This window comes from Ahaetulla prasina, chromosome 18 (genome assembly GCF_028640845.1).
Source record: "Ahaetulla prasina isolate Xishuangbanna chromosome 18, ASM2864084v1, whole genome shotgun sequence".
Classification (NCBI taxonomy): domain Eukaryota; kingdom Metazoa; phylum Chordata; class Lepidosauria; order Squamata; family Colubridae; genus Ahaetulla; species Ahaetulla prasina.
The window spans coordinates 8,947,547-8,972,247 of NC_080556.1; the positions used below are offsets into that span (position 1 = coordinate 8,947,547).

Sequence of the window (24,701 nt, forward strand, 5' to 3'; positions counted from 1 at the left end):
TTTACTCAAAAAAGTAAGGTTCTACATTTAGGCAAGAAAAACCAAATGCACAGGTACCGTATATGTGGCACTTTGCTCAATAGTAGTAACTGTGAGAGGGATCTTGGAGTCCTAGTGGACAACCATTTAGATAAGAGCCAGCCGTGTGCAGCAGCTGCCAAAAAAGCCAACACAGTTCTGGGCTGCATAAACAGAGGGATAGAATCAAGATCACGTGAAGGGTTAATACCGCTTTATAATGCCTTGGTAAGGCCACACTTGGAATATTGCATCCAGTTCTGGTTGCCACGATGTAAAAAAGATGTGGAGACTCTAGAAAGAGTGCAGAGAAGAGCAACAAAGATGATTAGGGGACTGGAGGCTAAAAGATACAAAGAACAGTTGCAGGAACTGGGCAGGTCTAGTTTAATGAAAAGAAGGACTAGGGGAGACATGATAGCAGTCTTCCAATATCTCAGGGATTGCCCCAAAGAAGAGGGAGTCAAACTATTTTCCAAAGCACCTGAAGGCAGGACCAGAAGCAATGGGTGGAAACTAATCAAGGAGAGAAGCAACTTGGAACTAAGGAGAAATTTCCTGACAGTGAGAACAATTAATCTGTGGAACAACTTGCCACCAGAAGTTGTGAATGCTTCAACACTTATTTTATTTAGTCTTCATCCTATTTGTATATTTATATACAAAGTCAACTTATTGCCCCCCCCCCAACAATCTGGGTCCTCATTTTACCTACCTTATAAAGGATGGAAGGCTGAGTCAACCTTGGGCCTGGTGGGACTTGAACCTGCAGTAATTGCAAGCAGCTGTGTTAATAACAGACTGTCTTAGCAGTCTGAGGGAGGTTTTTCCTGGAACGCTGACACAAAGTGCATGCGCAGAAGGCCGGGCACATGCACGGAAGATGCACGAACACATGAAGCAAGCGTGTGCGACGAACCGGCGGCAAGAATACGTGAAACCCACCGCTGCTCGCAACCATCCATTTAGTGACTGTTCCAAGTTAGCAACGGCACCGAAAAAAACTGACAGGACCGGGTTTTTTTTCACACTTTAAGAACCGTCGCGGAATCCCCGTGGTCACACAACCAAAATTCAGGTACTTGGCAACCGGTTCATATTTATGACGGATTGCCGTGTCCCTGGGTGATCCCGCGATCCCGTTTCGCGACCTTCCGATGAGCCGAGTCTTAGCGACCGTGGGACAGGAACTTCACAGCTGTCATTCACTTCACAACTGCGGCCAGGCAAGTGGGGCAAAGCTCACTGAACGACTGTCTTGCTTAGCCACAGAAATGCTCGGCTCCATTGCGGTCGTAACTCGAGGACTCCCTCCATTGGCTTTAGATGCCGAAACCAGAGCGAACCAAGGTATACTTATTTCAAGCGGGCTGGGACGCGAAGGTTGTTCACTCAAGACGGTTTTTAAGTTCGGTCTCTTCCACTCCAGACCGTCCCTTTCGAAAGTTAAATCTGACTTAAAAATACGGAAGCCGCAGCGAAAAAACCCACAAACGACCCAAGTTGTTATTATTTTTTTCTATCTATCTGGGTCTGGCATGAAGTGGCTGAGCCGAGCCTAATTCTGAGGCATGCGGGGGTCTTTGATCATGGGAGAAGGTCTATTGCGGTGGTCACGGGTTGGCTACAAATTATCGGCGCGTGATGGGGAGCTTGGCGTAAGCCGACTCTCAGTGTGGCTAATTCGGGAAGCGAATAGCACGGCATTATTGTAGGAAAAGGCCCGTGTCCCCTTCTTCCATGGGATCCAGGAGCAATGGGTCTGGCAGAGCGGGCGGCAATGGGGTAGGGCTGGAATCTTCCTCTGTGCCCCCCCCCCCAGCCCTTCCCCAGCGTCTAGCCTGTGCTGCAAAGTGCTATGTGGGAAGACTCCGTCAAGGGCCCTGTTGCCAGCGCAGGAACAAACAATTAAGCGTAATTGCTCCTTGCGGCCTCACGCCTGTTTAGATAACACCTATCGCTGTGCCAGGTGGACAACGCCCTCCCTGGTTAATTATTTCAGCAGACGGGGACCAACCCAGGAATCCCTGAGGCTCGTGGGCCCGGAGGACGCCAGGTATATGCACAGGGCAGACACCGCCTGCGCCAAGCCCAGCTGGGCTTTTCCTCCGGGCTCTTTTGGGAACCGAGGTGAACCGGGACTCCCACCTGCAGTGAACGGGAGATGCGTCTTTCAGCGAGGTTGTTCTCCTCTCCTGTCGCGCCACCGCACAGCGCCGCCGCCTGGTTTGCGACTTGCGGGAATCCAGCTCAGTTTATTCTGCAAGTTTATCAGTCGGCGTGTCAGGCCTGGAAGCCATCTTTTGCACTGGATCTTCAGGCCTGCCGCATTTACTACTGTGGGAAACTGGGAGAGGGAGGATTGTGTGGAGCAGGGATGATGTATAGTCAAAATAACATTCCTTTCTCAGAGAGTCAAGGACATCTTGCCCTGCACTTGGAGGGGCGTGGCTGGGAGGCATCTCCAGATGGGATGGTTGGGCTTTGATTGGGCCATGTGATGGACATGTGGGTGCTGAGCAGGGACTTGGACTTTCCTTTGGGTGGGGAAAACCTGGAAGCTTTCAGATTTGAGTTTGCCCAGATGTGCCAATATGTCGTCTCTGATAAAAGTTTTTTTTCGTTGGGCGTGGTATTTGGAACCCTGATATGAAGTGGTGGGATTCCAATTTTTTTATTACTAGTTCTGTGGGCATGGCTGGCGTGGCTTGGCTTGGTGGGCGCGGCAGGGGAAGGGTACTGCAAAATCCCTATTCCCACCCCACTCCTGGGGGAAGGATATTGCAAAATCCCCATTCCCGCCCCACTCCTGGGGGAAGGATACTGCAAAATCCCCATTCCCTCCCCACTCCTGGTGGAAGGATACTGCAAAATCTCCATTCCCACCCCACTCCTGGGGGAAGGATACTGCAAAATCCCCATTCCCTCCCCACTTTAGGGGGAAGGATACTGCAAAATCCCCATTCCCTCCCCACTCCTGGGGGAAGAATATTGCAAAATCCCCATTCCCACCCCACTCCTGGGGGGAAGGATACTGCAAAATCCCCATTCCCTCCCCACTCCTGGGGGAAGGATATTGCAAAATCCCCATTCCCACCCCACTCTGGGGCTAGCCAGAGGTTGCATTTTGCCGGTTCTCCGTACTACTCAAAATTTTCCGCTACCGGTTCTCTCAACTGCTCAAAATTCCCGCCACCGGTCTCCAGAACTGGTCAGAACCTGCTGAATAGCACCTCTGCTGACATGGCGTGGCAGGGTTGAGTGATCCCTTCGTTCCATCTTCTGGGCCCAGACACCAGGGTTTGAATAGGGGACCATCTGCCTAAGATCAAGGATTGGGTACCCCGGTTGTCTGAACACGGAGGACCCTAGAGGGCGGCGCATGGATTGATACCGGGGTGTGTGTACATTTGAAGCTCCTGTCAGATACTGTCTATAATATAACGAAGCAGCGTCTGAGCCAAACGGGCTTTCGAGCAGCAGCACAATGGGCGCTTTCTTCAGGCCCTGCACACAAACACACACCCCATTGTGTAGGCTTCGTACCAAAGAGACAGCGCCTCTCTTCTTCACAAGGAAGTCTCTGTGCAACCGGAGGGTGGGGGGCGGAAGAGGGCACAAATAAGATAAGAGACTGGCGGGACAGGTTGTGCTCTCTTTGGCAAAGGCACCAAGGAGAAGATGGCGGGATGGGCCGATGGAAATTGGCGAAAGACCGGCCAGGGCTCGGAGTGGAGATGCCTTCGCACGGGGCCAGGCCTGCCGTTTAGCCCAGAAGAGGCGCCGCTGTTGTGACCCAGGCCCAAGCAGGTAGTTGCTTGATGGGCGTGGCATGGCTTGGTGGGCATGGCAGGGGAAGGATACTGTAAAATTCTCATTCCCTCCGCACTCCAGGGGAAGGATACTGCAAAATCTCCATTCCCTCCCCACTCCAGGGGAAGGATACTGCAAAATCCCCATTCCCTCCCCACTCCAGGAGAAGGATACTGCAAATTCCCCATTCCCTCCCCACTCCAGGGGAAGGATACTGCAAAATCCCCATTTCCTCCCGATCAGCTGGGACTCGGGAGGCAGAGAAGAGATGGGTGAGGCGGGGCCAGTCAGAATTTTTACTACCGGTTTTCCGAACTACTTAAAATTTCCTCTACGGTTCTCCAGAACTGGTCAGAACCTGCTGCAACCCACCTCTGCTGGGCTCCCTTTTCTAAGGAGCATCCCAAGAACTCCTAGCCCAGAGGCCTTCAAACTAGGCAGTTTTTAAGACGTTTTGTGGACTTCAACTCCCAGAATTCTCCAGCCAGCATAGTTACAGTTATAATGCTGGCTGGAGAATTCTGGGACTTTGAAGTCCACATGTCTTAAAAGCCGCCAAGTTTGAAGACCTCTGTGGACCTAGACCAGGGGTCTCCAACCATGGCAACTTTAAGCCTGGGGGACTTCAACTCCCAGAATCCCCCCAGCCAGCTTTGCTGGCTGGGGGAATCCTGGGAGTTGAAGCCCCCCAGGCTTAAAGTTGCCAAGATTGGAGACCCCTGACCTAGACATTCCCAGCCAACAAGCCTGCTGGGAAATGTAGTCCAGCCCCATGTAGAACAGGAATCTCCAACCTTGGTCCCTTTAAGACTTGTGGACTTCAACTCCCAGAGTTCCTCAGTTCCACAAGTCTTAAAGGGACCAAGGTTGGAGACCCCTGATGTAGAGGACTACAAATCCTCCGATTTGTCAACCCTCTTCCTGCTGGGGGATTCTGGGAGCTGAAGTCCAACTTGACATCTGTCCTTCCCCACCTCCCTCTACCCCCAACCTGGCATAAATAGTTGATTTTAAATTGGGGTTTTAGTAATATTTTAAATTTTTAAATCTTTTAAATTACCGGCCGTTTGTAATAGTTTATTTTAATTTCTTTTAATTGTATATACTCTGTATTTTATTCATCTGCGCAGGCCTGGATTAGATTTTAAATTTATTGGTTTTAAATGGGTTTTATTATTTATACTGTTTTTAATAATTGGCTTTGTAGAATAAGTTTTTTAATTGTTATTTTAACTTGTATTTATATGTTTTTAATTGCCTGTGAACCGCCCTGAGTCCTTCGGGAGATAGGGCGGTATATAAATGTGATAATAAATAAATAAATAAATAAATTTTATTCCGGCTGTAAATAAATAAATTTTATTCCCCTGAGTCCTTCTGGAGAAGGGCGGTATAAAAATTCAATAAAATAAAAGCGAGAGATTTAATTTTTTAAAAATAATAAAAGGGGCAAAAGCTGCCTGGGTGGGTGGGTGGGTTGGGGGAGAGAAAGAAATAAGCTCGACCGAGGAATTTTCTTTTATTTTCCTCCCCCCCCCCCCGCGTCCAGAGGGAGATGGACCGGTCCTGCCGGCTCCGGGCATGCGCGCTGCGTGGCCCGCGGCGCACGTGCGCGGGGAGGGAGGGAGGGGGCGTGGCCGTCGAAGAAGAAGGGTGGGAAGGGCGTGTCCAAACCCCGCCCCCTTCTCGCGAGCGGCGTCTGGCCGTTGCCCGCGCGGGTGCGCCTCATTCGCCGGCGGGCGCGCGAGCTCTGCGGAGGCTGCGCGCGCAGCCGGGGCTCCTGAGGAGGCGGCGGCGGCTGCTGCTGAGGGGACGAGATGATGCTGGGCGACCCGGCCCTGGAGGAGCCTCCTCCGGCGGCGGCCTCGGCCCTGCGGAGCGAGCTGGGCTCCCACCTGCACCTGCTGAAGGGGCTGAACGTGCGCTTCCGCTGCTTCCTGGCCAAGGTCCACGAGCTGGAGCGCCGCAACCGCCTGCTGGAGAAGCAGCTGCAGGCCGCTCAGGTGGGCGAGCGCGAGCGCCGCCTCCGCTACCGGCGCTTCCCGCGGCACCAGGCCGTGCAGACCGACCCGGAGCCGCCCGTCGGCGGGCCTGCCTCCCTCGCGGCCTCCTCGGCTTCCTTCCCTCCCGCTGCTTCTTCCTCCTCCTCATCTTCCTACGGCCGCCTGCCCGGCACCATCTGGAGCTACACGCAGGTGCGGCGGACGGGCGGAGGCGGCCTGGAGACCCTGCAAGGGCCCGGCGTCTCTTGGGTCCACCCGGACGGCGTGGGCGTCCAGATCGACACCATCACGCCCGAGATCCGCGCCCTCTACAACGTCCTGGCCAAAGTCAAGCGCGAGAGGGACGACTACAAGGGCAGGTGAGGGTCGCCGCGTGGCCTCCTTTCCGTCTGTGGGACTGGGGTGGTGGGTGGTGAGTGGTTCCCCCCCCCTCCCGATAAGGGATCGCTGCTTGGCCTCCTTCTCCTGCACAGGGGGGGAGGGGGGAGAAAGCTCATGTAGTGATAGTTTCCCTCCAATAAGGGATCGCTGCTTGGCCTCCTTTTCTTGCGCTGGGAAAGGAGGAGAAGGAAGCTCACATAGTGATAGTTACCCCCCCCCAATAAGGGATCGCTGCTTGGCCTCCTTCTCCTGCACTGGAGGGGGAGAGAGGGGGAGAAAACTCATGTAGTGATAGTTTCCCTCCAATAAGGGATCGCTGCTTGGCCTCCTTTTCTTGCGCTGGGAAAGGAGGGGAAGGAAGCTCACATAGTGATAGTTACCCCCCCCCCCCCAATAAGGGATCGCTGCTTGGCCTCCTTCTCCTGCACTGGAGGGGGAGAGAGGGGGAGAAAACTCATATAGTGATAGTTTCCCCCCAATAAGGGATCGCTGCTTGGCCTCCTTTTCTTGCACTGGGAAGGGAGGGGGAGGAAGCTCACATAGTGATAGTTATCCCCCCCCCCAATAAGGGATCGCTGCTTGGCCTCCTTCTCCTGCACTGGAGGGGGAGAGAGGGGGAGAAAGTTATAGTTTCCCCCCATAAGGGATCGCTGCTTGGCCTCCTTTTCCAGCACTGGGAGGGGAGAGGGGGAGAAAGCTCATGTAGTGATTGCCCCCCCCAATAAGGGATTGCTGCTTGGCCTCCTTTTCTTGCGCTGGGAAAGGAGGGGAAGGAAGCTCACATAGTGATAGTTACCCCCCACCCCCATAAGGGAATCGCTGCTTGGCCTCCTTCTCCTGCACTGGAGGGGGAGAAAACTCACATAGTGATAGTTTGCCCCCCCCATAAGGGATCGCTGCTTTGCCTCCTTTTCCTGCACTGGTTGGGGAGGAGGGGGAAAGGAAGAGTGCCCCTCCTCTCCTCCTGGGGGTGGTCCCCAGTCTTGCTCCAATAGGTCGGAGATCGCTGCTTGGCCACCTTTCCTGCTCTGGATGGAGGGGCAGGAGGGCCGAAGAGCCTCCCCTTTCCTGCCTGGCAAGAGATTTGGAGATGCACTAGGTAGCAAGTCCTCAGGATTGAGGATCGCTGCTTGGTCTCCTTTCCTGCCCAGGACAGGGAAGGAAGAGAGCCCCTCCTTTTCTCCTGGGTGGTGGTGGTGATCCCCAGTTCGGGGTCTATAAGGTCAGAGATGGCTGCTTGGCCTCCTTTCCTACCCTGGATTAAGGGGAGGGGGAAGAGGCTCTCCTTTCCTGCCTGGCAGGAGGTGGGGGGGCGTGAGGAAGTCCCCAATCAGGCATCCTGGGCTGCTCTAGGTAGCAAGTCTTCGGGATCAAGGATCGCTGCTTGGCCTCCTTTCCTGGATGGGAAGGAAAGGGAGCCCCCCCCACTTCCAAGAGATGAGAGTGGGGGGTGTCTCTGAATCAGGCATCCCTGACTGTAATAGGGAGATAGCCCCCAGAATCAGGGATCGCTGCTTGGCCTCCTTTTCCTGTTGCTGGAAGGAAAGGAGCCAAGGGACCAGGGGCGAAAGTTGGGGAGGGGGTCCTGTAAACCCTGCTAGATGCGAGAGAACCCTCCCTGCAAGGTCCTGAGAGGCCGAGGGTATGGAATGAAGCAGGGAAGGCCTCAGTGGACTTCTTTGAGGGTGGGGGGGATGAGATGGCAGGTCGGGGAGGGGGGGCATTGCGGTTGCTGGCCAAGCGGCAGGGACAGGGCTGTGCTCTCTCCCCCCCCCCCCCGAAAGCGTCAGTCCCTGGACTTTGGGACGGGTGGATATCCCCGAATGCTTGAGAGGCTTAAGGCTGAGAGCCTTGCTGGCCCTCGCTGGCCTTGGCTTCTCTGCGGAACATCTGCCTGCCTCTTCCCAGGCCCAGGAGAGGGGGAGGGAATCTGGATGGAAGTAGGGGGGCGGGAGGAAGGGGCTTCTTGCTTCTCTGGAGGGTGGGAGGGAAGGTTGAGGATCACTTGGCTGGCCGGAAGCTGAAAATAAGGGGGCTGAGGGGGAAGGACAGGGACTTCGAGGCAGAAAAAGGGCCTGTAGGGGCCCCTCCCTGCAGCACCAGGCCCAAAGGGGCTTGTGGGGGGACACACACAGGACTGGACTCAAAACAGCTAGGGAGGAGGAAGGGAGTCCTGGCCCCCTTTCCCAGATTTAAGGGGGGGCTGGCAAGAGAGAAGGAAGGAGATGGAGGGGGCTGAAAGAGAGGGTTTTTTGTAGGAGCCCCCCCCCCATTAGCCAGAGGCACTGCAGTGAGAATTGGAGGAGCTGGGGAAACAGGGCCCAGTAAATGAGAGAAGAATTAATGGGGAGTCCCCCTTCCTGCAGGCCTGGACTGACGTGAGAAGACCCTGCTTCAAACCCCCCCAACCCCTCCCCCCCCTCCCCCCGACTCTGCTGAGTTTGCAGCTGCAAAGGGCCGGATGATAAAACCAGGCATTCCAGAGACATCTGGTTTCCCGCTTGGGCCATTCGGCTGCTCTCTTCATTTCTCTTAGTCAGTCCTGCTTTTTGGCCTCTGAGCTCAGCGGTGCAGTATTTGGATGGGCAGCACTGCAGGGGGAAGGTGGCATCCATGCCAGGGGCAGGCCGCTCTCCTTGCCCATCCTTTTGCACGGGGGTGGAGCGGGGGGGGGGAGAGGGTACAGCTGCACCCCTTTTCGCTCTCTGGTACATGCATGTGCAAACCCAGCGTTTTGCCTGTAGGAAGACCTCCCCTACCTCTCTCTCCCTGCCTGGCATTCTCACTCACTGACGTTGGGAGTCAGCCTTTGTTGAAAGTAAGGCTTCCGCCGGCCGCCTAAGGAGGAAGGGAATGTTTCCTAAACCCACCCCCACCCCCACCCCAGCCTTTGAAATCTGGCCGTGTTTCCTGTCCTGCTTTGTGTCAGACCGGAATGTGTAATTCTCCTCTTAAAAACAGACCCAAAAAAAAGGGATTCTATAAATATAATGTCTGGAGTGGGAGGCTTCCATGACTTCTCGGCTGCCCTTTCTCACACATCCAGAGAACTGCTTGTTTTCCTCTTACTCACTCGGTTTCTCGCTTTTCTTATTCAGCGTGTTGTCATTGTGTGGGTTAAGATCCAGGGCCTGGGCTGCACCAAACGTGTGTGTGTGTGTGTGTGTGTGTGTGTGTGTGTGTGTGTGTGTGTGTGTGTGTTTGGGGCGGGCGTTTTATATGTATCTGTAGCCAAAGCTGAGATTGCTCTTCTCATTCAGGTGAAGCAAAGCTTGGCCTTACAGGGACAGCTGCTAGACAGATTGCTGAATGATATCCTGGGACCGCCCCCCAGGGGCTGCCCGGCTCTTTCTCCCTCTGCTGGGACCAAGCCTGATCTCTGAAGGGTCTTTTCCCCCCTTCTCCAGATTCGCGCTCTCAGTCTGGACCCACCCGGTTTTCTGTTCCACCAGAACCACACAGTGATACTGGTCGATCTTTTCCCAGCCTAATTTTTTGATCTGGAATACATTAGGCTGCATTCGTTGAGACTCCGGTGTAGCCCTGCAGGGTCCTGAACCCACTCCTCATTTTAGTGCCTCCGTGCCCAAGACATTCCTGAGCCTAGGAGGAGGGGGTTCTCCAGACAAAAGACTCCCCCCCCATCATCTGTTACTTGTTGTGTAAGGTCACTGCCCCAGTGGCAACTCCTAGCATCTTTCTTTGAGAGTGTGTCAAAAGCAAGGACCAGCTATATGATGGCTATCTTGAGCCTTTGGCCTCCTCCTCCTCCTCCTCCTCCTCCTCCTCCTCCTCCTCCTCCTCCTCCTCCTCCTCCTCCTCCTCCTCCTCCTCCTCCTCCTCCTCCATCATCATCATTTCTGGAGGATGAAAATATTGAAACCCAGAACTCTTGAGTGCTCATCTCCAGTCAAGAATTTCATTCAACCACCTGTTCTGTTTTTCTCCACTTTTGCTTCATAGAAATTAAGTCTTGCTCAGATTTCTCTTTTCTGTGACCGCTTTTGATCCGAAGGATGCACACATAGCGAGGACAGTAACTTGTGGGTGTGGGCGTTTCGATCTTCCCATCTTGGGGCGCTGGATAAATCTTATAATAAATGCGCAGGGTGCAATTTGTTTTAGGTCGTTCTAGTCTCTTGTTAGTCTCAGCCTTCTGTGAGGCGTCCAGTTTCTCATTGTTGAGGGAGTTTCTTGCTTTTTCAAGTTCTTCTTAAAAGCCACTATGGCCCCCGTCCTTTCGGGAGCTTTATTTCTAGCCAGGGAGTGAATTAATGTTGTGATTCCCAAATTCTCTTAATTGGTTGAGTGTTTTATCAAACAGCCGGTCGTTCCTTGCCACGGTGTTGAGGAACTAACTTGTTAATAATCACTGAGCTGGAAATAATTGCTTTTCCCCAGGTTGTGCTTTGATTTTTGGCAGATTAATAAAGTCCAGTTGAAGCAGGGCCTGTTCCAAATTTGGTGCAGCTGGAGAGAAGCGAAGGCTATTCGCTGCTGAAGGGAAAGCATGACAAAACCAACAAGCCCCTTGTTTTCCCTCGATAAAGATCTTAATAAAAATGTCCTTAAAAGCCATCTCTGAAGAATGTCTGAATCCACTTTTAAGCTAAAATATCAGTGTAACGAGATTCAAATGTTACACCAGCAGAGACCAATAAAAATAAATCATTTTCGATACGGGAAGAAATCTTAGCAAAGTTAGTATTTCCTGACCTGTATCCGGAGGAGGTACGAGCTGGTTTTTCTTTGGGGTGTCTGCATTGCATTTATAGTGCAATCTGGCACGTATTAGGCAGTATGTATATGTAAGAATTAAATACTGGTTGTAACCCCCCACCCTCCAGATTTGACTTAGCTGGCCTTGTAAAATGAAAGCAGTATGAAAACGTTTTTTGAAAAATAATAACTGCTGGCGGGAAAAATTGTTTGATGTTGCTTAAGACTGAGTTAAACTGAATAAAGCTCTTCATCCATGTTTGAAAATATGGAAGTAACATTTGGACCGGTATTGTCCAAAGACAATAATAAATTATCCATTTCTGAACTCCCAGTGGATTTTTTCCTGAAATAACTAAAAAAAAAGGGCAAGTTATAGAAATCCGCCTGGCCGTTTTTTTCTTGCCTGGTTCCCATTCTGCCTGAGAGATGTTTTATCACAAGCCTTATCGAAGCCACGAAAAGGGACTTGCCCTGATAGAATGGAGCCTAAGTTGCCAGAAAACACTTCCGGTGATGAATCAGTTCCCGATGATGCCTTGACTCGGCTCCAGGGGTGTTCTGATCTTTGAGAAGAATAAAACTCTTGATTTGATTGAATGAATGAATGAATGCTCCAGGGATAGTCCTCGACTAATTCCTACTTTTTAAAACTTCTGTGCACTTCTTATTTTTCTGCTAAGGCTGTTGGCTAATCCCACAGTTTTTTTTTTTTTTGCACGAGGGAGCAGATTTCTCCCGCACGGCCTTCAATATCAGGGCTGATCCGTTTAAAGAATGCAGCTTAGTTCCTTTCCTTCTGACGAAGGGGAAAAACTGCTCCCAGGCTGATCCCAGCTGGCTTCGGCCTCCTCCCATAAGATGCCATCTTCTTGGGCTTTATCTCCAGGGAGGAAAACCTATTGCTAAGAAGGGGAAAGGTGATTGCAGATAAGCTCAGAGGTGTTTGCCCAAGGTTGTGGGAAAGATTTGCATGGGTTAGCCTGGTAGATAAGACCGAAGCCCTGCCATAAAGCTCGCAAAAGCAGCACTCCGAGGCAGCGGACTTGGCAGGGCAGGCTGAGCGCTGGCCCCTTGGCCTACCCGTGGGCTGCTGGCTTTCCAGAATGGCCAGGTGCCCAGCGGGAGGAAGCTGGGTTCCTTGGTCCTCTGCCTGTTGAGCATTTCTTGGGTGGGGACAGAAATAAGTGAAACCCTCTCTTAAGGCCCCCCGACCTTCAAAGGTCGTAATTCCCAGGTAACGTGGCTCTTGGCTGTGTCGCTTAAAAATTTGAGGAGGTTGACACATTGACAGAGTTGGAAGGGGCCTTACAGGTCATCTAGTCCAACCCCCTGCCTAAGCGGGAGACCCTACACCATGTCGTGTCCCACTCCTCCGCTGACGGCCGGGTCAGGGAAATCCGAATCAGGCGTGCCTCTGCAGCTTTGCCAAAGTCCTAGCAAAGTTCTCAAGTCAGGCAGGAGACCAGAAAGTGATTTCAGCAAGATAAGGTAGACTTTGCCTGACTCAGAGAATGCCAGAAAGCAGATCCTTTATATAGGCCATGGGGTGTGGCTCCATGACTCAGCACTTATCCAGGCCTGCCCCTCCCTTCCTTCTGTTGCCGCCGCCTATCAATTCTCCTGAAGCAAGGGTCACTCCAGTCTGCAGCTGTTGGTAATTGACCTTCCTCAGGCTCACATGCTGTGGGGGAGGGGTCTAGTTGCTCCATTTGCCTGGGCATGGAGCCGGAGCTGGGGGCTGGAGGCACTTCTTCCTCCTCGGCCTGTCTGGGCATGGAGCCAGGGCTGGGGCCGGGAGGCATACTAGGACATTCCTCAGCGTTCGGAAGCAGATAAGATGGGCCCGGCTGCGGGGAAAGTGGACGAGGCACAACACACCATTTCTGACAAATGGCAGTCCAATCTTTTCTTGAAAGTTTGATTAGGATGATTTAGATCAGGGGTCTCCAACCTTGGCAACTTTAAGACTTGTGGACTTCGACTCCCAGAGTCCCTCAGCCAGCAAAGCTGGCTGAGGAACTCTGGGAGTCGAAGTCCACAAGTCTTAAAGTTGCCAAGGTTGGAGACCACCCCGATTTAGATGATTTGGCTGGGGAAGCCCAGCCTAAATTACTGCAGGCCTCCTCACCCGAAGGGGTTTGTTTGATGAAGGAAGGCAGGAAGCAGAATACAGGTAGTCCTCGATTTACGACCGCAATTGAGCCCGAAATTTATGTTGTTCAGTGAGTTTTGCCCCATTTTTACAACTTTTCTTGTCCCATTTGTTCGGCGAATCACTGCAGGGGTTAAATTAGTACCAAGGTTGTTAAGCGAATCTGGTTTTCCTACGCATTGACTTTGCTCGTCAGAAGGCCGCAACGTGGGATCATATGACCCCGGGACGTCGCAACCGTCATAAATGCCAGTCAATTGTCAAACATCCAGATCACCTGACTGTGAGTCGTAAGTGTGAAAAACAGTCCTAAGTCACTTTTTGTCCCGTGCTGTTGTAACGTCAAACGGTCACTAAGTGAACCGTTGTAAGTCGAGGACTACCTGTAACAAAATCAGAGAGTTGGAAGGGACCTTGGAAGGTCTTCTAGTCCAACCCCCTGCGCAGGCAGGAAATGCTATATCGTTTCACACGAATGGTTGTCCAGTCTCTTCTTGAAAACCTCCAGCGATGGGCCACCCACAACTTCTGGAGGGAAGCTGTTGTTCCGTTGACTTGGAAGGGAATTAACCGATCGATTAATTGGAAGCCCCGTTGCTCATGCATGGGAATCCGTACATGCGTGACGTGTATGTTTTGGCTATGACCCTCAAAGGGCGCTCTTGTTGTGTTTTGAATGCATAGGCAGCCAGCCAAGCAGTCTTGCTCAGATTGTGGCAGTAGAATTACAGGGCAAATAAAAGCTGGGGAGAAGATATTTCTGGTTTTTTCTGGTGCGTAATCATAGGCTGGTCGGCGACTGCGGTCGGTCCAAGCGCTGGACCGTCGGTGGCTCAAGGAAGCAGGCGCCGATGCAGCACTTGGCCGCTGCCCTTGCATGGGGTTTCAGAGGAACCTGCCACCGTTCCTGTGTTGTTATTAAAACTTCCAGCAGTCGATTTAGTCCTAAGGAGAAGAAGGTTTCTCCTGCCTGCCTCGTCCTCCGTCTGCGGGGAGTGGGCCAGTATGCTTAGGGAAGGAAAGAGGGATGTTTGCCCCAGCTGCTTCAGTGGGCCTCTTCAAAACTTTTAATCGAGATTTGTGGTGCAGAGTTTTTGTGAATGGGAAGGCCACTTCTTGGCCCATGGTCCCACAGCCAGACTAGAACCTTCCCCCCCCCAAAAAAAATTAAAAATCTTTCCCAGGTCTCCACGATTGTTGTACCTCCTGCATCGCTCCCTTGACTGAACACGGCTGTTATGGATCCTAAGTGAGGGCTGGTAACCGGCGAACGTCTGTCTCGGATCTTTTTGTCACAATCCATCTTGTTTATTTTTTTCCTAGTTAAAACGCAGGGGAATCTCGCATCTCTGCCCCCCACTCCTGGAGAGAGAGAGGTACAAGGGAGGGAAATTCATTTTGGCCCACCGAGCCTCTTCCGACAGTCTGGGCCCTTCATCGCCACCAACTGGGGCAGCTGAGAGAAAGGGGCCCAAGGATGGTTCCTGGCTTGTTCGCCAAGAGATCCGTCTCCTGTATCGCGCGAAGCTCACTCAGCGACGGCTGGTCCTGCCTGGGTCATTGGCAAACTTTTGCCCATCCATAGCTGCTCAGATCCTGCCACTCAAGCCAGCTCCTGTCCAACCCAGAAGGCGAGTGAAAAACTTCTCACCTGGGTTAATTTCTTAGAAAATCTGAATGCCGGTCAACTCCGGCATTCAGATCTTCCTTACAGATTACAGATTAACAGAGTTGGAAGGGACCTTGTAGGTCATCTAGTCCAACCCTGCATCCAAGCAGGAGACCCTACGCCATTCCTGACAGATGGCAGTCCAGTCTCTTCTTGAAAGCTTCCAGGGATGAAGCTCCCACAACTTCAGAAGTTAACTTATGATCCTTATGATTTACATTGATATATTGATCATCAATTGTGTTGTAAATGTTGTACCTTGATGAACGTATCTTTTCTTTTATGTACACTGAGAGCATATGCACCAAGACAAATTCCTTGTGTGTCCAATCACACTTGGCCAATAAAATTCTATTCTATTCTATTCTATTCTAACTTCTGTTCTATTGGCTGATTGTTCTCACTGTCAGGAAATGTCTCCTTATTTCCAGGCTGAATCTCTCCTTGATCAGTTTCCATCCGTTATTCCTTCTCTGGCCTTCCGGCAGGGTGACCAGTTCCCTCCTGTCCAACTTCCCTTGCCCTTTGGAGAGGCCAAGCACGTACAGCCACGCTCTGCCCTTAAAATCTGAAACCAGGTTGGGCTTCAGAAGTCTGACTTATTAGACCAGCAAAACTGGCTCGGGTGCGTTGTTCAGCCAGCCACCCTTTAGCCATCTTTCTCTCTTGAAGGAGGAGGAGGCAGGTGTTCCTGTCTTGAGTTAGCAAGACACCATTTCACGTGGCAGGTGGCTCCGGGTGGCCAGGAGGATTTTGTTCTCTCTCCCCTGGCTGGTTGGAAGAGGATGCGGGGGATCCCGCTCAGCCCGGCAGCTCGTGGGCGAATGTCACCCCAAAGTTAAGGCAACGAGGACTGCCAGCCTTGTTTCCACCCGTTGGAACCTTTGCATGGCAGTCGGGAGCATCCCATCTCCGGGTGTTTTTCCCAGCCTTTAAATGCTCCTCAGGTTTTGGCAGAAGCGACTGAACAGCCCCGTGCCTGCTTGGCAGATGGAACACTCAGCCACATGACCATCGGGGTTCTTGTGAGCGGTTCACGTGTTTGCAATTTTATGTCAGATGTGTCATTGCGTGTGAGAAGAGGACTGGCGCTGAAGGCGGCCTGGGGTAGGACAAATAGGGCAGGGGGAGACCTGTGGGGCTACTGCCCTGCTTGGGAGAGGACATCCAAAGGCATAGAAACCGTCTCACTTGCCTCCTGTGGGGAAGCGGTGAAGTGCCAGGGGCTTTTCTGCCCCAAAATTGTGCTGTTAAGTTTGGCTCCGGTCCAGGTGGTGAAATGCTTCTGGTTCGGACCGGATCGCCTGATCCGGTAGCGATGGCGGCGGGTGGTTCGGAGAACTGGTAGCAAAAAATCCCTCCCCACCCTCCGTGTGCCCAGCTGAGCCGTACGATCATTACAGGTTGTTGTTTTTTTTCTTTTTTGTTTCTTCGGCCGAAAAAATGCTTTTAAAAGTAAAAAAAAAAATGCCTCTGATGATCGCACGGCTCAGGTGGGATCGTCAGAACCGTTTAGAAGCATTTTTTTTCTACAACCTCTTTGGCCGAAGAGGCTATAAAAAATGCTTTTAAAAGGCTCCGCTGAGCTGCCTGATCATCAGAGGCTTTTAAAAGCACTTTTTTACACCCTCTTCGGCCGAAGAGGTTGTAGAAAAAATGCTTTTAAAAGCAAAAAAAAAAAGTTGGCCATGCCCACCTAGTCACATTACACCCCCTCCCACCAAGCCACGCCCGCAGAACCAGTAGTAACAAATTTTCCTGCTCCGGTCTGAATTTTGCACGGATGCTCATTCCACTTAGGGTTACACGTCAAGTTGAGAAACCAGCGCGGATGCTAAATCCTTGGGAACTCTCGATCTCGGTTTTACCTGAACCGAACGCCCGCCTGGCAGCACAGAGGCCTGCCCTGCGCCCCCTTCCGCCCCCCCCCCGCTTTTGCTCCTTAAGATCCCCACATGGCAGGCTGCCCAGCCTCTCCACAGCCGGCTTTCTTTCAGCGGCGCTGAAATCTCGCTTAAAAAATTCAGCCGAGTATTAATGTAATGCAGCTAGTCTGACAGGTAGCTTACAATGTGGCGAGATAGATATTGCTTAGGCAAGAAGAAGAAGAAGAAGAAGGGGGAAGGAAAAAAAAAACACGCGCTCTCTGAAACATGAGTTCTGTATTTAATTATCCTGCACCCTGGAGCTCTTTTCAACAAGCTAATCCTCTGCTCTTCAGATTGCCAGAATAATTACCGCTTTCAAAAGGAAGCCCGAAAAACTCTCGTTTTTTACCTCCAGTTATAATAACGACAGCGCTGGAGAAAGCGGAGAATGGCGTTTTTTGCCACAGATGTTTTCATAAGCTTTGCTGCTAATTGTTTTTCCAGGAGGACTCAGATCATACGAAAGCGGTTAACATTCCCTTCGCTGGGGGATATTTGGGGAGCTTTTTTTATTTTATTTTATTATTTTTTTTGAAACAACAACGGCTGCATAATTAGGCTGCGAAAAGGAGAGCTCTGTCGCGAAGGCTGAAACCGGTTCTGGGCAGGCTGGTCCTGCCTATCGCTCCGGATCAGAGTTTGCCAAAGGGGCAACTGAGGAAATCTGGCACAGCGGCTTCTATGAGAATGACGAGGCCCCAACCACTCTCAATCCATTCGCCTAGAAATAGGTGTAAAAGGGTTGGGGGTGGGGGGACAGGAAGCTGGGTTGGGGTGTTTCTTGTAGGTCATTGCTGCTCGTGGGAATCTTGAGGGGGGACCTCCCATCCATTGAGCAGGTCCAACCTCAGCCGGGGGTCCTTGAGGTCTTGCCAACTGGCGGGATGCAGAATCTATTCTCCCCTGCAAAAAAATGTACTTCTCGTCTTTTTCGTTTGTATTTTAGCTGCTGGTTGGGTTTGCATATCTAAGCGGTTTTGTGAACCACTTTAGGAAGAGCACAACAAAGGAATGCACTTTAAAAAAAAAAAAAGGACTAAGAAATAAAACAGCCCATCTCGTTATTGGCACTTGAAACCGCCCAACCACATTGTTGGGTGCTGGAAGACTTTCTTGATGTACAATTTAAGAAAGCAAACGGGGAGTTCCCCGCACGAAGACCTAATTGAAATTGGATGTAATGAACTTTCCAATGCATTTTTCCTTGGCCCTTTCTTGGGGAATCCATCTGGAGCTGATTTGTGCTTGCTAGCTCTCCAATTGTGGCATTTTACGCCAGGAGCAACTCTGCGCGGCCGGATGTGGCTTTGAATCCTTCCATGAGGCAGGCATCTGCTTGGAGAGCAGTGGGTGGCTTCCGAATTCTGCTGAATCTGCAGCTCCGCGCTCGGTCAAAGGCTGGCGTGGGGGGGGGGGGAGGCTTCTTCAACCAGAGGACCCCTCGCCTTTACGAAGCGCAGCCACCTCTCCCGCTTCTTGGCCAAGCTTAGAGGCCGCGTCATCTCAGCCGGGCCTTTCCTTGTGCCTCTTGGACGGGCCTGGTGCCGGGCCATTCGCCACGGGGAGCCTGGAGGATCCAGATTCCAAGCAGATTCCCCATCAAATGAACGGGGTCCCAGAGGCACATGAGAAGCTGCCTCAAGTGGACCGTTGGCACCACGTCTGGGACGTGCCAAGCGATCCAAAACCCGTTTGCAACCCTTGCGTTTTATTTCGAGGCGGCTTCTTCGACTTGAGGAAGGAGATCTTTGCCACAGATGTAGGAGCGAAGGCTGCCAGCATCTTCCTTCGCTGTCAGCGAAAACTCTCTCTCTTTCTCCCTCCCTCCCTCCAGTCCTGTCCCAGCGCTCACATTAAAGGCCGTCTGTCCGTGGGGCGAGCAGCCAAAGCCACGGCCCTGTGCATTCCTCTTGGGTTCCTTCGAGCTAAGCGCGGAGGTGTGAGTTGCCATTAAGTCTGGGCCCGAGACAGAGCCCTCCCTGCCTGCCAGGCTCAGTGCTCCCCGCCTGGGAGCTGCTGTTTTCTGACCTGCACATTCCACAGCTCTGAGATTCTCCTGGTAACTTCCACCTTTCCCCCTTTGGAGGCAGTTTGGGCAGAATAGATCAGCAGCTCACCAAAACAGAATGGAAAGCACACACACACACACACACCAGCCTGGTAATGCCACGGTACCGGCAGAATAAAAAGAAACAGCCGTCCGAGGGCTTAGACTGGTTTCACTACCCAAAGAAGCCGTGACTTCTCTCCCTGAGGCTGCGGGAACACGAGTGCCCACCTTCCAGAAATGAAAAGACGGCCTCGGCTGGAATCGAGCCCCCTCCTTCCCACCCACCCCCTCATTTGCTCCCTGGGGAGGATTGGGAAAGCCCCCCCATCCAGAAGCCCCATTTGGGCAGAGGGTTGGCTTTGGAAGGTTTCTCTGGCCAAGCTCCGTACCGCTTCACCCGGGGAGGCGCTGGCGCACACGAGCCAGGATTTAATAGATCGGCTGTTCCCATTAAGATTAAAGCATTTTGCACGGAGCTCTTCAGGAACCATTTAATTTTCTCTTTTAATCAGAGCCCTGAGCTCAGGGGGGACTGACGGGCCTGGCCTGGCCTGTAAGCTCAGCTGGAAGAAGAGGCTGAATGGCAGCAGAGCTGTGGGGGAAGAGGCAGCAAGGACACAACACGCACCCACAGCCGAACCCGCAGCGCCACGGTTTCCCTGGGAACGGCGTGAAAGTGGCGGCTGGTGGGTTTTCTCAAGGGTGCAGCGTTTTGCCAAGCTTGCTCTTCATCCAACCAGCCGTATTCTCCTCTCCAGCAGAGCTGCGAGAAGAAGGACCGGCTCATACCGCCCACGGGCCTTCCGTTATTGAAGGAGAACGTCCCGGTGCTGTGGGAACATGGATCTTGGGCTGGAGGATGGTTCTTTGTTTACGTTTCTCTCTCTCTCCTCCTCCTCCTCCTCTTCAACCTCAGAGGTGGATTGCGAGACTTGCCCAGCCTTGTGCCTGTTGGCTTGGCATAGATGCGGTAGAACAACATGCTTTCGCCTCTTCAACAAGTTAGAGTCTGTGTGTGTGTCTCTCTCTCTCTTTCTCACGCACATGTTGTGAAGATGTGTCAGGTGCCCCCATCGATTTGTGGAATCATGATGTTACCTTGAGGGGTCTCTTCTCTTCCGGCCACCCTCAGAAGGCTTAAAGGATATAAAACAAAAGTTCGCCAACCGTCCCGGCTTTGCGGACCTGGCAGGAGGAGCGGGAGAGGGGATGCGCCCGCAGCTCAATTTGCACGAGCGGCGGGCACGCGCTTGCCCACTGCTCCTGCGAGTGGGGATACACATGCATGCTTGCCGGTGCCAAAACGGCTGAAGGCCCAGTAGTGGGTCCTGGCCCAGGCGGGTTCGAAACTCCTGATCTAAAGCCATGGGTTTTTTTGTGTTGTTTTTTTTTTTGGCGTGGAAAAACATGGGGCATTTTGTTTTAAGTTCTTGTCATCCTCTGCAGCACTCTGGTGGCACTCAGGATCCAGCTGTGATCCTTATCCCAGTTATTTCCTGAAGCTCCTGGCCGGCACCCACCTGTTTGCGTGGTGGGTTTTGCCCCCATTCGGTCTCATTTTGCTGGCTGTGGGGAAGGGTCTCTTCCTCTCTCTCTCTCTCTCTCTCTCTCTCAGCTTGATTTTTTTCCAAGCCCTTCCTGTACTCTGCAACTGAATAACAACAGCTTGGCTCATTGATCGGTGTGCTATTTCTGAGCACCCTTTTGATTTTGCAATAAGAAACTAATTATTTTAGGTATTTAAAGCGGCTTCGTTTGTTTTACAGACGTGACATCTCCTACCTTTCAAAAGGCAGCTATCCCAGGGTGGGGGGGTTCAACGGACTATAATCCCCTGTTCCCCAAACTCTGAATGTTCCTTAAACTCCAGGGGTGCCGGCTAAAGGAATGGCTGTGCTGTGCCCCCCACCCCTCACCCTCGGGAGTGAAAAGTCCTGTTGAGGGGTGGCTAGCGATGGGATGGGGCTGCTGCGAGGACGCCGTGTTCGAGCACGTGGGGCAGCCCGTGGTTGCAAAACTCCTGGTCTGCTCAGGTGAGGCAGGCAGGCCTTGGGCAAGCAAAGAAGCCGAGGCAGACAAGCGGTGACAGCCCCACGTGTCTCCGGTCCGTGACTGACGCGGAGGGCCACCGCCCTGTTGCACCCGGGGCTCCCGTTTCCCTTTCCTGTCATCTCAACTGGTGGGGCTGGTGACAGAAGAGGGCTGGGGCTTCCCTCCGAAGCGATGAGCAAAGTTGGGCGGGACGCTGCCTAGGCCCTCCTGACAACGTTCCTGCCCCTCAACGCTTCCTCTTTCCTGTTCCTCGCCCTCCAGAGTTTGAACCCGCTAGCCCCTGGGTGGGTGGGTGGATGGGTGGGTGGGGAGAGGCTCCTGCAGGGAGGGAGCTGTCCGGGATAGGCAGGGGTACCCGCTGAGCAAATAGCTTGCCTTCTTCGACAGGGGAGGTATCTTTGGGAATCGCCGGGATCCGGGAAGGAGAGCTTGCAGAGGGAGGGGTGCCATCCACCTTGGTGGCCCAATGCTGTTGCCAAACAGCCCCTCTCTCCTCTGCCCCGGGGCGCCCTCCCCTCCCCTAACTTGCTCCCCAGTCCTGTCCAGCATTTCTCTGGGAGACCCTCTACCAGCATGGGGTTTCCTCCCCGTTTAAGTGTTGGCACCCAGGGGACTTCTGGGGATTCACAAAGCCTGTTGTGCCAGCTTGGGGGAGGGGGGGGGAAAGAATCCCCCCCCCACCCCCAGTTGAGACGGCCTAATTTGAGGGCTGTCTTTGAAAAGTCCTTTTGTGGCCCGGAAAGGACACATTGCGAGGCCTGACTGGCGAATTCCTCGCCTGTCTCATTCGTGAAATATTGTTTGGCTCCGCTTGGATTGTCGTCACCCGGCCATACAGAGGCAGCTTCTGGGGCGCTGGAAGGATCCCGAGGAGGCTGCGCTGATGGCATCTCTCTGGCCCGGCCCAGCGATTGATTCCCAGGAACTGGGAGAGGCGGCATGGGAACCAGCTGGGCTCTTCTTCCGCGGCTGCCCCCGAGGCAGAGAAAGAAGGCGTGGGTCACGCCGGGGGTTCAAACGTTTTGGAAGGAGGAGAGAGAGAGAGAGAAGCCCGGTAGCCTCGTGACTCAGCCCTTAATGGCTTCCTTGCAGACTGTTTACTCTTCTGGGACGGCTTTGGCTCTGGCCTCGCGCATCCGGCCTGGCTGCCGCTGGGCTGGGGAGTATGTGTGTGTGTGTGTGTGTAGTTCCATCTGAGCCAAGACTAGCCAGAACCGCCATCTGCCACGCAAGGGAGCGAACGGTGGGGGCTGCCTTGCTTAGCCCGGATGGGGAAGGTGAGCCTCTCTCGCCAACCCCTCCGCCTGCAAGGGGGAACATTTTTTTATTTTTTTATTTTAAATGCAGCGGCCTCTCGTTGAGCCCGGGCCCCAAGGAGAAACTAATGGATCTGCGGGGCGGCAGTTTCTTGGCTTGGGCAGAAGGAGATGTCTGGAGATGGAGGGGGGGGGGAGGTTGCTGTTGCTGCTGGGTCAGCATCTCTTGGGCATCTGGAGAGCCGCGCCAGGCGGGATTGCCGCCAGCCAAGCCCAGCCTCCCTTATACGGCCTCTGGAATGCGCCGCAGTTGGGGGGGGCACTTACAGAACGAGGAGGTGGGAGCCTCCCCCCCCCCCGACTTTATATCGGCTCCAAGGCTTTGGGATGGTGGAGAAGGAGAAGGGCCACCCTTTGCAGAAAGCGCCTTGGGGAAATTCACATGTGGGGAATTCATTGTTGAGGAAGAAGCAGTCAAAGTTAAGAGATACGTTTCCTCTTCTTTCTCTCCCTCTCCCTCTCTCTCTCTCTCTCTCTCCTCTCCTTTTAACAACCTGATGGGGAGCCTTGATTTCCCATTAGCAAAATGCAGCGTTTGGCTCTTGTTCAAAGCCAGCCGTCGGAAAGATATAAATAAAGACAGCCTGTCATACCTGGGAAGGTGGAGGGTGAAACCCTCCCTCCCCTCCCTCCCTTTAGGCCTCCATCTTCCTTGCGGGCATCCTTAAGCGAGGGGAACTGGGATGATTGTGGCTTCTTCCCTCCCACAGCCAGTGAGTTAACTGGGGCTGCTGGACCCCCATAATGGCTAAACCTTGTGAGGTTTACCAAGCATCCTTGCCAGGGGTGAAATCCAAGTTTTTTTTTTACTACCGGTTCTGTGGGCGTGGTGTGGCTTGGTGGGCGTGGCAGGGGAAGGATACTGCAAAATGCCCATTCCCTCCCCACTCCAGGGGAAGGACACTGCAAAATCTCCATTCCCACCTGACTCCAGGGGAAGGATATTGCAAAATCCCCATTCCCACTCCTGGGAGAAAGGATACTGCAAATTCCCCATTCCCTCACCACTCCCGAGGAAGGATGTTACAAAATCCCCATTCCCACCCCACTCCTGGGGGAAGGATACTGCAAAATCCCCATTCCCTTTCCACTCCAGGGGAAGGATACTGCAAAATCCCCATTCCCTCCCACTTCTGGGAGAAGGATACTGCAAAATCCCCATTCCCACCCGACTCCAGGGGAAGGACACTGCAAAATCTCCATTCCCACCCGACTCCAGGGGAAGGATACTGCAAAATCCCCATTCCCTTCCCACTCCTGGGAGAAGGATACTGCAAAATCCCCATTCCCTCTCCACTCCTGGGCGAAGGATACTGCAAAGTTGCCATTCCCACACCACACTTGGGGGAAGGATATTGCAAAATCACCATTCCCACCCCACTCTTGGGCCAGCCAGAGGTGGTATTTGCCGGTTCTCCGAGCTACTCAAAATTTCCGCTACCGGTTCGTTAGAACCTGCTGAATTTAACCCCCGATCCTTGCCAGCTAGCTCCTTCTTGGGATGCGGCTGGAAGGACCGACAGCTGGGGAGGCTGGACTTGGCCAATGGCTGGTGTTCCATTCCGTCCCTGAGCCGCTTCCTTCTGATCGAAGGGAAGGAGAAGACTGGAAAAGGCATCACGGCTACGCATCCGGCCACATAACACGCCGAGTCACTGGACTTGGAAGTCTCAAAAATCGCTCGGGCTAAAAACAAATTGCAAGGCCAGTAGTTTAGTCCGCGTATAAACAGCTGGTGGTGAAGAGCAAAGCTAGAAATACTTTTTTCCTGGACCACATTCTGCTCAAGCGAAGCAGATGCTTTATTAAGGATAGGAAAAAATGTAAAAATGGACCCGGCCAGCTTGGTTTGCAAAATGGCACTCGAGGGAGTGTGTGTGTGTTTGTGTGAGCACCACCAGCGCATTCGGAGGTCGCCTGGGAAGGATTTTGGGGCGTGCAAAACAACACAGCCGCCGTGATCGTCCTTCCTTTCTCCTTGGCATGGAGCTGGGTTCCAAATGCTGCTAAACCTATCGAGGCTTCGAGAGAATCCTGAGCAGAGACTTGGCGGAGGAAGTCTACAACCAGCAGGGCTTCCTGTAGGCATCTCGGCCAGCGATGATTTTTTTTTTAGGCAGGGTTTAAAACTATGAACGGGGGTTGGAATGATCCCCTTGACATGTCTTGAGGTTGGCCTGGTTCGATGGAACGAAAGGAGGGGTTGACAGACCATACAGCCCAGGGGTGGCAAACTTGATTTCATTGAGGGCCGCATCAGGGTTGTGTTTGACCTCGGGGGGGGGGCAGGTTGGCCGTGGCCAGCTTGACGTTGGGGGCTTCTGTGATGGCCCAAACATTCTGCCAATGAAAACAGGCTCCTAAGCTGTTTTTGGCAACCCTCTGCCAGTGAAAATGGAGCTCCATTTTTGCTGGCAGAAGCACCGTGGGCCAGTCCTTTGCTGTTTCCAGGGTGGTCCCGTGGGCCAGATCTAAGCATCCCACGGGCCAGATCCGGATCCGGCCCCCAGGTGTTGAGTTCGACACCCCTGGTCTAGCCAATTTGGCATTTTGGTTTTAATTTGAAGGCGAAACACAAACTCTGCTGAGTATCCCTG

General features: G+C 52.9%; 1 protein-coding gene across 2 annotated transcripts in view; it reads left to right on the forward strand.

The window, feature by feature from the left end:
• Window positions 1–5,546: 5,546 nt before the first annotated feature.
• The window catches only part of IFFO2 (intermediate filament family orphan 2), a 32,470-nt gene continuing 13,315 nt past the window's right edge, over window positions 5,547–24,701 (forward strand). For both annotated transcript variants that reach the window (XM_058160908.1, XM_058160909.1), the window contains exon 1: window positions 5,547–6,193. In XM_058160908.1, the coding sequence (XP_058016891.1) occupies window positions 5,649–6,193 (545 nt within the window). In that variant the 5' untranslated portion in view covers window positions 5,547–5,648. The remainder of the gene's footprint in view (window positions 6,194–24,701) is intronic.